This window comes from Calliphora vicina, chromosome 5 (assembly GCF_958450345.1).
Source record: "Calliphora vicina chromosome 5, idCalVici1.1, whole genome shotgun sequence".
NCBI lineage: Eukaryota > Metazoa > Arthropoda > Insecta > Diptera > Calliphoridae > Calliphora > Calliphora vicina.
In genome coordinates, this window is record NC_088784.1 from 83,522,722 (window position 1) to 83,535,490 (window position 12,769).

General features: G+C 26.2%; 1 protein-coding gene across 2 annotated transcripts in view; it reads left to right on the forward strand.

Moving 5' to 3' along the window:
• Positions 1-12,769, forward strand: part of dve (SATB1_N and homeodomain domain-containing protein dve) — a 249,674-nt gene that overhangs the window by 201,193 nt on the left and 35,712 nt on the right. The window contains exon 1 of one of the 2 annotated variants that reach the window (XM_065512327.1): positions 8,525-8,643. The exons of the other annotated variant lie outside the window; for it this stretch is intronic. Coding sequence (XP_065368399.1) covers positions 8,631-8,643 — 13 coding nt within the window. The 5' untranslated portion in view covers positions 8,525-8,630. Of the gene's footprint in view, positions 1-8,524; positions 8,644-12,769 lie in introns of those variants that run through there. 2 annotated transcript variants of the gene reach the window in all.

Consider the following 12,769-nt stretch of genomic DNA (forward strand, 5'->3'; position numbering starts at 1 on the left):
ATGCCATGGCTGCTGCTGTCGTTGCTGTTGCTATTGCTTTGCCACTGCCACCACTGTCAGTTGTTGTATTTAGACTTTGCGTTTGTAAGGCTGTCTGTCTGTCTGGCTGGCTTTATGTCTGTCTCATTGTTTGTATGTCTGGCTGCTTTTTGCTTAAATTCCAAGTTTTACGTTTGTATGTGTGTATTTCTGTTTTTGTTTTCCTCTGTGTCTCTCGCTCTCAGCCAGTCGTTCAGTGTTTTGATGTGGTGTGGGCGAGGGATTTAATTTCGTGCGGGATTATTATTTTGGATTTAACTCTTCGTTTTATGGATCGTTTGGTTATTATAAGTAATACAAGCAGACACGCGAATTACAGTTTTAACGATAATAATAAAGACGGTTCATTTTAATTGCAGGAATATTCGAAATAATTAAAGTGTAACGACATATCGATGGCTTAATATAGAAAGGTCGTATCTCAACTTTTAGTTACTTTACAAGAGAAGGAAAAAACTCAATAATATCAGCAAGTGAAATTGAAAAAAAAAACAACTAAAAATTTTCAATATATCAAAAAATTATTTTTAGAAAAGTTGTTTGCTTTATTATAAACCAAAAAATTGCATTCAACATTAACCCCCGTATTCATAAAAAAATTTTAAATTTAAACAATGTTTTAAAGCAAAATTTCCATACAAAATTTGATTTTAAAACATTGTTTAAATTTAAAATTCGTTTATGAATACGGCCTTAAATGAGTTAGGGGTTGTTCTTTCAAACGATTTTAAATGAGTTAGGGCTGTTTTATAATTACTGTAAATCTGTTAGTCGTCAACATAGGAAACTGAATTTTTTAAGGGAGGTCTATCTGAGTTTTGTCTACCAGAATATGTAAAAAACCCGATTTTGAAAAAAACGAGATACGGCCTTTCTATATTAAGCCATCGATATGTAGATTGCGGCGGTTCTGGGGTATATAGAAATATTAAAATAATATACGATATCCAAAAATGAACTGAAAAATATTCAAGTTATTAACAATATCTTGGACCACCATCAGCATTACTTTCTTAAACAAATTATAATAATGCACTGTGATTCCAATCCCAAATCTAGACAAAACAAAATTTTGTCTTCAGAATAAAGCAAAATGTAGTTTTTATAATAGCTAACAACTTGCTTTCATACCTGTTTAAGAAATCCTCGCTCATATTTGTACCACTCACAATGCACAGTGGGGCAGAATCAAAATTGTTTGGAAATAAGTCTGGCATTTCTAAACGGCTGATCCGCTCGGCATAAATTTTGATGGGGACTTAGACAAGGAGTACTCGAGTTTAAGTTATTAAAATTGACCCTTCAAATGCTCCAGCGGCGACGCTATGGGAGCTGAAAATAGGGTACCTTCGGCATGTAAAAGTTTTTTGTTTCCTCTCCGATTTCCGATTTTTATATTTTTGGAAAGCGTTCAGCTAGGTCTTGAAAAACCATGCTTGCGTATGCTATATACCTCTTATAATTTTCGAGTTATAGGCATTTCAAAATTTAAATTTTAAAATTTTGCCATAACTTGGTCCGCTTTTTTGATACTTTTCATTAGCTAGACAACTAAATTGACAATGATATACAAAAGACATCAGAGCAATATCAATTATGGATCCAAAATTAAACGATTTTCAATTTAAAAATTCCAAAAATTGTAATTTTATGCTGTTTATTAGGCGAATGGTTACTTGACTCTTTTTTTTAATTAGAAAAAAACTTTCTTTAAGAATATATAACAGGTTAATGTTTTTCTGTAAGATATCTTTACGGAGAATATTTTGGTATAAATACATGTCCTATTTTTCGAATATGTAGCCCTTACGCCCTTTGGAATTCGACATATTATTTTATTAAAATTTCAACTTAGAGTCACTAAAAATACAAAGCTGGGTTCAGAAAATGGAAAGCAGCGTTAGAAACCTTGATGTGTTCCCTATTTGTCTTCAAAGTATTTTCTCAGCCTCAAGGAAAATGTGGACCCTATGGGCAAAAATGTAAAAATACCATCTTTGGGATTTTCGCTCCAATTTTTAGGAATTTCGGGATTCCCTTTGACCTTTTGACAAGTTTTTTTTACAGTTTGTTATTTAATTAGAATAACAAATTTCATTGAGTTTTGTTGATAAATAAGGATTTTATTACATATTTATTGAGTTTCTAAAACTAAAATTTGTATCAAAATTTTAATATAATTGCAAATATTAAAGACATTTTGATCCACATTTATTCCGAACTATATTTTTTGGTTAGATAGGTTTATTTTTGGTCTTACAAAAAAATTTCAAATCAATATCTCAATTAGATTCAAAAATATGTTAATTTAAAACTCCGTCCTTAAAAAATATTGCACTTTTTCATATTCCATGATCTTAACTTCACTTAATATTGATTTACAACTTGTGGATCATTATTTTAACAGCATGATAACAAATTACAATCCCCAAAATATGTTTCTAAAATTTCCTTCTCGCCATTTTATTTGTGATCTTAAAAGTTTTTGGAATTCTTCAAAATAAAAATGGTGTTTTATTTAATAAAATTTGATTTCTTATTTAATTTATTGATAAAAAAAACCTATCTATGTTCAATTTTTAAAATTCTTAAGAAACATATTAAAACAATTTGATTACAACACATTAAAAAACTTTAAACAAATATGTACAAAACACGATCATGTATCTAATTTGATTGGCTGATAACTAATAGTTGTTATTTTTGTAAAAACTCAGAAATCTAAATTCAAACACAAATAAACCGAATGTGCCATAGAATCACATTTAACACTTACTACTTAGTCTTTGACAAAATGCCGACGGTATCTCATCAAACAAGGTGATCGTGTTTAAATAAAATACATATTACATGCATTTGATAAAAAAAATGACAACCAAAAATTATAGTTATCAATATCATACAGAAACAATTTCCGTACTTATATCTTGCTTTGTCACAAAATCCAAGATTTCTTTTCAAATTATGACTCATGTAATTTGTTGTAACGAGAAGATTGGGCGAGTTTGTATTGTGTATTGCATTTGTTTGGTGTTGTATCTTAAGGAAATGTACTTATTGCCTTTGACTTGGACTGTTATAAACAGAAAGCCGCAGCATTATAATAGCATTATATCCATGGTGTATATAAACAGATATACACAAACACAAATAAACATATATATACGAGGATAATCTGTAAAGTTTCTTTAGTACTAATTATTAAGGACAATAGACTGGGGATAAGTAAGAGTAGCTGACTCTACTGTAATCTTATAATACTTTTTACCTTAGTATTAGTAGAGTAAGTTTCCTTATTTATATTCTCGGGAAATATTCTCTGAAATTTTATAATTCTAAATTAAGCCAAAAAGCAGTAAAAATGTAGAACAAGTGAGGTTGCCAAAATCAAAAATTTCATGTGCCCTAAAAAATATTGACTAAACATATTTTACAGGAAACTGTCCAACGATTTCAAATATGTTACTCTTGACTGATTTTCAGTGTTAAAAAAATATAATTTTTAGGTAATTAGATCGTATTTCAGATACAGTATCTCGAAAAATAGGTAAGGGATCGTCATTACTTTTGATTCTATTGTTAGATCTATTTATTATAAAAATAATAAAAATTAAAATTGTTCTGTTTGCTTTGTGTTTGTCCAGGTAAATCGATATTTTTTCAATATTTCTCAACTTTGATGGAAAATAAAAAAATATAAAAAAATATCTATATTTTCCTTCTTTTTAGGATTCTAAGCAATACGTTAGAAAAAATTAAAAAAAAAATTCTGGAATATTTTACAAAAAATTGAAAACTAAATTTAAATCTTTCCTGGAATAATTTTAAATCATAAAACCCTTTAAAAAGAAACATAAATTATCAAAAATTTTAAAAAATATTTTATGGCATGTAAACCATAGAATTGATTTTTAAACTAATTTCCACAAGTAGGAATAGAACCCTTTTCAAACCCCCATTTCATTGGTTGATCAATAACACGCGGCAACCAAATCGACAAAATTTTAGAGGTTTTTTAAACCACTACACAATTTGGATGTGTTGTGGTAAAAGTAGTACAAATATGGTCCAAATTCTAAATTGGAGAGGTTTTTTTTTTAAAAAAAATTTTAAGTAAAATAGTGATTTTTTAGACGCAATTAATGATTACTCAAAAACGGTTAGTCCGAAACTACAAAAGTAAACTCATGTAAAATTTCTACTCAAAGTACACGCTTGTAAACACATACAATTTTGTGAAATTGAGAGAATTCACTTAATTGTGAATAAATTCAAAAATAATACATAGAATTTTGTGATCGATATCTCATTTTAATCCTATTATCTGTGGCTTTGCGGTAGGGCAATAAATCTGAACAATTTCTGCCGTTTTCGATTTTTCTTAATTTTTTTAAATCAACAAAATTTTCTATTTTTACTTAAAAATTATATTTTTTGCTTCAATTTGTTGTTATAACTCGCAAACTACTGAGCCTATTGAAATGCAATATATATGTGAAAATTAATACATAGCATGGGGAAAATGTTTTTGAAATTTTATCAATCGAAAGAAGATTATTAACTAATCAATTTTATGTATATCAAACAAAAAACCAAACTTTGTGAAAATTACGGAATTCACTTAATTGTGAATAAGTTCGAAAAGAATTAATCGATTTTTATGATTGATATCTCATTTTATTCCTATTACATGTTGCCTTGCGATAAAGTAATAAATCTGAAATTTTTTGCCGTTTTCGATTTTTCATGATTTTTTTAAAACAAAAAAATTTGCTATTTTCACCTAAAAAATTAATTTTTTTCTTCAATATGTTATTATAACACCGAAACTACTGAGCCGATTAAAACGCGATATATATATATGAAAATTTGTACATAGTATGGAGAAAATGTTTTGAAAATTCAATCAATCGAATTAAGAACATTAACTACACAATTTTATGTATATCAAACAAAAAACTAATCAAAAATTGAGAGAATTCACTTAATTGTGAATAAATTCAAAAATAATACATAGAATTTTGTGATCGATATCTCATTTTAATCCTATTATCTGTGGCTTTGCGGTAGGGCAATAAATCTGAACAATTTCTGCCGTTTTCGATTTTTCTTAATTTTTTTAAATCAACAAAATTTTCTATTTTTACTTAAAAATTATATTTTTTGCTTCAATTTGTTGTTATAACTCGCAAACTACTGAGCCTATTGAAATGCAATATATATGTGAAAATTAATACATAGCATGGGGAAAATGTTTTTGAAATTTTATCAATCGAAAGAAGATTATTAACTAATCAATTTTATGTATATCAAACAAAAAACCAAACTTTGTGAAAATTACGGAATTCACTTAATTGTGAATAAGTTCGAAAAGAATTAATCGATTTTTATGATTGATATCTCATTTTATTCCTATTACATGTTGCCTTGCGATAAAGTAATAAATCTGAAATTTTTTGCCGTTTTCGATTTTTCATGATTTTTTTAAAACAAAAAAATTTGCTATTTTCACCTAAAAAATTAATTTTTTTCTTCAATATGTTATTATAACACCGAAACTACTGAGCCGATTAAAACGCGATATATATATATGAAAATTTGTACATAGTATGGAGAAAATGTTTTGAAAATTCAATCAATCGAATTAAGAACATTAACTACACAATTTTATGTATATCAAACAAAAAACTAAAATTTTGTGAAAATGAGGGAATTCACTTAATTGTGAATAAATTCGAAAAGAATTCATTGATTTCTATGATCGATATCTCATTTTGTTTCTATTACATGTGGATTGGCAATATAGTAATAAACTTGAATAATTTCTGCCGTTTTCGATTTTTCATGATTTTTTTAAAACAAAAAAATTAGCTATTTTCAAGTAAAAAATATGTGTTTTGCTTCAGTTTGTTATTATAACTCCGAAACTATTGAGACGATTGAAGCAAAATATATATGTGAAAATTTATTCATAGCATGGGAAAAATGTTTTCGAAATTTTATCATTTGAAAGAAGAACATTAACTACTGAATTTTATGTGTATCAAACAAAAAACTAAAATTTTGTGAAAATGAGGGAATTCACTTAATTTAGAATAAATTCGAAAATAATTCATCGATTTTTACGACCGATATCTCATTTTGTTTCTATTATATGTGGCCTTGCGATAAAAGAATAAATATGAAAATTTTTTGTCGTTTTAGAATTTTCATGATTTTTTTTTAAAAAAAAAATTAGCTATTTTCACCTAAAAAATTCATTTTTTCTTCAATATGTTATTATAACACCGAAACTACTGAGCCGATTAAAACGCAATATATATGTATATGGAAATTTGTACATAGCATGGGAAAATTGTTTTCAAAATTTAATCAATAGAAAGAAGAACATTAACTACTGAATTTTATGTGTATCGAACAAAAAACTAAAATTTTGTGAAAATGAGGGAATTCACTTCATTGTGAATAAATTAAAAAATAATCCATCGAATTTTATGACCGAAATCTCATTTTGTTCCTATTACATGTGGCTTTGCGATAAAGTAAATAATTTCTGCCGTTTTCGATTTTTCATGATTTTTTTAAAACAAAAAAATTAGCTATTTTCACGTAAAAAATATATTTTTTGCTTAAATTTGTTATTATAACTCCCAAACTACTGAGTCGATTGAAACGCAATATATGTGAAAATTTATACATAGCTTAAGGAAAATGTTTTCAGAATACAATCAATCGAATGAAGAACATTAACTACTTAATTTTATGTGTATCAAACAAAAAACTAAAATTTTGAGAAAATGAGGGAAGCCACTTAATTTTGAATAAATTCGAAAATAATTCATCGATTTTTATGATCGATATCTCATTTTATTCCTATTACATGTGGCCTTGCGATGCAGTAATAAATCTGAAATTTTTTGACGATTTCGATTTTTCATGTTTTTTTTAAAACGAAAAAATTAACTATTTTCACGTAAAAAATATATTGTTTTCTTTAATTTGTTATTATAACTCCAAAACTACTGAGCCGATTGAAACGCAATATATAAACGGATTAAAGCCTGTGTAAATTTCAACTTTTCTAAGTTTATTTTAATAACAACGGACTAACCCTTTTAGAGTTATCATTAATTATGTGGAGAAACATCTAACAAAATTTATAATTTTACTTAAAATTTTTTTTTTAAAAAAAACTCTGCTAAGAATTTAAAATATGGACCATATTTGTACTACAGGTACCACAATACATCAAAATTGTGTAGTGGGATAATAAGCCACTTATCGAAATAATTAAAACCTTGATATTATCCTATTTACTAGATGTTGACGGTATTACTATTTTCAACTTCTAAAACAGAAGAAGGGACTCACTAGCCATATATTTAGGTTGAAGAATAACGCCGTAGCTGACACTTCCCCATATTTCTTAGGATGCTTAAGAATGAAATAAAAAATTTTGGTAAAGAAAAATAATTCTTATATTTATATATTTAGTTAAAAGTTTGCTCAATTATTTGATATCTTCTGACAGCTTATTCAAATATATTTTTCGGTTGATCAGTAAAATTTCTTTCCATCGAAATCGTCGTCTAAAATAGTCTACAAACTAGGTTTGAATAATTGTAAAATATTAAAATTAAGTTAATATTAAATAATATCATTTTTAAAATAACTTTCCTGCCTTCTTTCGTAACAACAAACAGACAGAAAAAATATACTTTACATTAATACTACTGAATAAACTCCCCGAACAGCAACAGAGTCAGTGTAAACTAACTATATTAAGCAAACGAACCAACATATTTATTCATTCATACACACAATCATAAAGACAAAGAGAAGAATGACTGAATGACAGACGGTGTGACACACGGACAGACAGACATCCAGCCAAACGACAGACAAATGGAATGAACGTAGTGTATATAAAGGAAATAAATTTATTCGTGTATAAAATACAAAACAGTATTATCTCAGTATAAATGACATCCCTTCGAAATTAATCCTTAATTCCCTGTATTCATTCATTTATACATTTTGCATAATCCCTGAGATATGAGCCCAATAAGACTTAATGTTTATGTTTGTAACTGTGTGTATCTGTGTGTGTGTGGAAATGAAAAAGTTTGAGTATTGTAAATATGAATGTATGAGTGTATTTTTACAGTAATTGTATTACTATAGAAGAGAGTCAAGTGAAACAGTAAAGAGAATTCTAAGAAAGAGCACGAAATCTACAGTATTTCCTTCAATATGTGATAACATGTATAGTGTATGTGTGATAAAAGAGAATGAATTTGTAAAGAGATAAAATTTTAACTAGAGTGAGTCAAAAAAAAGGTGGTGTTTTTTGTTTTGCTCCCCTTTTAATTTCTGTAATGTTTATCATTTTATTGTTAGCTGCCACATGTTGCTTGCATTCTATGCACAAAATACGTGTAATAAATACAAGACTCTGCCGCTCTCTGTGCCTGTGTGTGTATGTTAGAATGCGTGTGCGTATATGTATACAAGAGTTGACGGTGATAGTGTGATTGTGATGGTTTGTTTGGTAGTCATTTGTAAAAGGTTTCTTCAGTAGTGCGTGAATCATGATAGAAGAAGGTTGGTGAGCTCATTTCAAAAAATACAATTTTATTTCATTTTTTAAGTTGTATCTTTATTTTGCTGTTTGTGTGTCTGTCTATCTCTTTGTTTGTGCTACAATTGCGTAAAATCATTTTTAGGCGGGATTATAAAACGTTGAACAAAAAATATATTATAATGTGATTAAATATTTCATTGTGCGTGCTGCTTGAAAAAAAAACACACAGCCAAATGTATGTGACTGACTGAGTGTATGTATGTGTTTGTGTGTGCGTGTTTTGTATTAAGACCCGATTGTGCCGGAATGATGGATTATAGGATTAAATGATTAAAAATATACAGACAAAAATAATCATCAAAAAATTGTTTTTAATAAAATGGAAAATAAATAATTAAAAATATAAATAATTGGAACGAAAATAAATTAAATTTTAAATAAATAATAACAAAAAAACAAATGATAATAAACAAGAAATTTCCAAAAAAAATAACAATTTGAACTAGAACTAAAATAAAAGAAAAATTTTAAAAAAACAAATGACTTCTATAAAAAAAAGATATCTAATAATATGAAATAAAAAAATTGGTTTTAAAAACAAAATATATAACAAAAACTATCAGAAATTATACAAAACTGTGACAATTTACAAAATAAATTATTAAAAATGATTTTTCAAAAGAAATTATACAAACTGTTACAATTTATAATATTAAGACTTACCTTTAAAAAACTTTTATTTAAAGCAAATTGCAGTGAAAATTAAAAAGAAATAATAATTGTCTTTTTATTGTTATTGAAAAATTACACAAATTTATTAAAAAGTAATTTTAGAACTCCACAGTGATTACACAAAAATAAAAATTTTAACAATGAGATATTCTTATAAGGAAAATTTGTTTATTTATTGCTAAAAAGTTTTGAAAACTTTACACAAATTTCATTTAAAAATACTTTTGGAACAAAAATAGCATAACAAAAATTTAAAGCAAAGAGATATTCTTATAACGAAAATTTGTTTATTTAAATACAAAAAAGTGTTGAAATTGTATAATATTATCACTTGATGCAGTAAAGCTTAATAGGTGTCGCAAAAGTAAATTTGAATGCCAATAGCCATAAAAGTGATTCTAATTACTGTTCCATAAAATGTGAAAAAGAATGTACAACAAATATTTATATTGTTTTCATCAATTCATTAAAAACTTGCAATGTTTTTGTACTAGGATATTCAATTGTTTTTAAAATTTAGGTCAACAGCAAAAAAAAAAAACTTATATAGATTTGACGACCATGGCTACCCAAGTACAAACATTGTCAAATTTTCCAATTCTATGGATAGATTATTTTAAAATTTTTTAAGTAAAATTATATATTTTGTTAGACGTTGCTCCACATAATTAATGATAACTCAAAAAGGGTTAGTGCGATGTTCTTAAAATAAACTTAGAAAAATTGAGATTTACATAAACTTAAATCCATTTATTATTGCGTTTCAATAGGCTCAGCAGTTTCGGAGTTATAATAACAATTTTAAGCAATAAATATACTTTTTAGGTGAAAATATTAAATTTTTTTGTTTTAAAAAAATCATGAAAAATCGAAAACGGTAGAAATTGTTCAGGTTTATTGCTTTATGGGGAAGTCACATGTAATAAAAACAATATGAGATATCAATCTTAAAAATCTATGGATTCTTTAAGAATTTATTCACAATTAAGTGAATTTGCTCATTTTCACAAAATATTGGTTTATTGTTTGATATACATAAAATTTAGTAGTTAATTTTCTTCTTTCGATTGATTGAATTTTGAAAACATTTTCCCCATACTATGTACAAACTTTTACATATATATAGCGATTCCATCGACTCTATAGTTTCGGAGTTATAGTAACAAATTGAAGCAAAAAATATATATCTTACATGAAAATTGCAAATTTTTTTGTTTTAAAAAAATTATGAAAAATCGAAAACGGCAGAAATTGTTTAGATTTATTGCTTCGTCGCAAAGCTATATACAAAAGGAAAAAAATAAGATATAGGTCGTAAAAATCGATTTATTATTTTTGACTTTATTCACAATTAAGGGAATTTGCTAATTTTCACAAAATTTTAGTTTTTTTTTGATATACATAAAATTGAGTAGTGAATGTTCTTCTTTTGAATGATTGAATTTTGAAAACATTTTCCTCATGCTATGCACAAATTTTCATACATATATTCAGTTTCAGTGGGCTCAGTAGTTTCGGAGTTATAATAACAAATTGAAGAAAAAAATATATTTTTTATGTGAAAATAGCAATTTTTTTTGTTTTAAAAAAATCAGGAAAAATCGAAACCGCCAGAATTTGTTTAGATTTATTGCTTCATCAAAAAGCCACATCTAATGGGAATAAAATAATATAACGATCATAAAAATTGATGGATTTTTTTCGAATTTATTCACAATTAAGTGAATTCGCTCATTTTCACAAAATTTTAGTTTTTTGTTTGATATACTTAAAATTGAGTAGTGAATGTTCTTCTTTCGAATGATTGAATATTGAAAACATTTTCCCCATACTATGTATAAACTTTCACGTATATATTGCGTTTCAATCGGCTCAGTAGTTTGGTAGATATAATTACAAATTTAAACCAAAAAATATATTTTTTACGTCAAAATAGCAATTTTTTGTTTTAAAAAAAATCAGGAAAAATCGAAAGCGGCAGAAATTGTTTAGATTTATTGCTTTGTCAAAAAGCCACATCTAATGGGAACAAAATAGTATAACGATCATAAAAATCTATGAAGTCTTTTCGAATTTATTCACAATTAAGTGAAATCGCTTATTTTCATAAAATTTTAGTTTTTTTGTTTGATATACACAAAATTGAGTAGTTAATGTTCTTCTTTCGAATGATTGAATTCTGAAAACATTTTTCTCATGCTATGCACAAATTTTCATACATATATTCAGTTTCAGTGGTCTCAGTAGTTTCGGAGTTATAATAACAAATTGAAGCAAAAAATATATTTTTTACTTGAAAGTAGCAGATTTTTTGTTTTACAAAAATCATGAAAAATCTATAACGATAGAAATTGTTCAGAATTAACACTTTATCCCAAAGTATATGTAAATATAAATTCTTTGGAGCTTACTTTAATAATATCCGACTAACTGTTGTTGAGTATTCATTAATTATGTGGAGAAACGTCTAAAAAAAATCACAATTTTACTTAGAATTTTTTTTTTAAAAAACCTCTCCATAGAATTTAAAATTTGGAGCATATTTGTAGTACTAGAACCACAATACATCAAAATTGTGTAGTGGTTTAAAAAGCCTCTAAAATTGTTTTCGATTTTGTTGCCCTGTATAATTATTTTTGTTGTTTTACAATTAAAACGTTGACCTCATTTAGTTTGTAAAGCTAAGAATCCATGAATTATTTTCATTTATAATTTAAACTAATTCAAATATATTTTTCCTTATATTAAACTAAATATAAACATAAGCTGTTTAACAAATCTATTTTAAAAATTATAAAATGTTTCATTTTATAAATAATTTTCTTAGTAAAACCAATTAGCCTTATCTTACAATTTGCAATTAAAATATTGTGTAAAATCTAATCTATTTTACTTCCAAAGAAACCGATTTCAATTCCAAAAGTATTAATGCTATTAAGCTTAAATTCGTCAAACCTATTTGTGATTCATTTTGACTGCAATTTCTTTATAATAATGGCATGAGTAAAGCAAATACAAATATTTAATTAAATAAAATTGTATTTAATCCAAAATTGAATTCTATAGAATTTCAAAAGTTATAAAAATGCTAACGTAAATCACAGCCGCTTTTGAGTTTTATTAAAATTATTCTTAGTTTAGAATCATGTTTATAAAGTTTACTACAAAGTAAAATGTTAAAGACCTAATATCCTTTTTAAATAATTACAGAATGCTGCACAAATCGTTCAGTCAGTTTTTGAGATATTTTCTTTTATAATTTTCACTAAAAACCATATTCGTCAGCCGTTTTACACCATGAACTTGGAATTTAACTTCAAGTATATATCAGTGGATAGAGGATTTTGTCTATTTTTCAAAAATATATGTAACTTTTGACAACTAACTAAGTCATGGAATACGTTTTTGATAAAT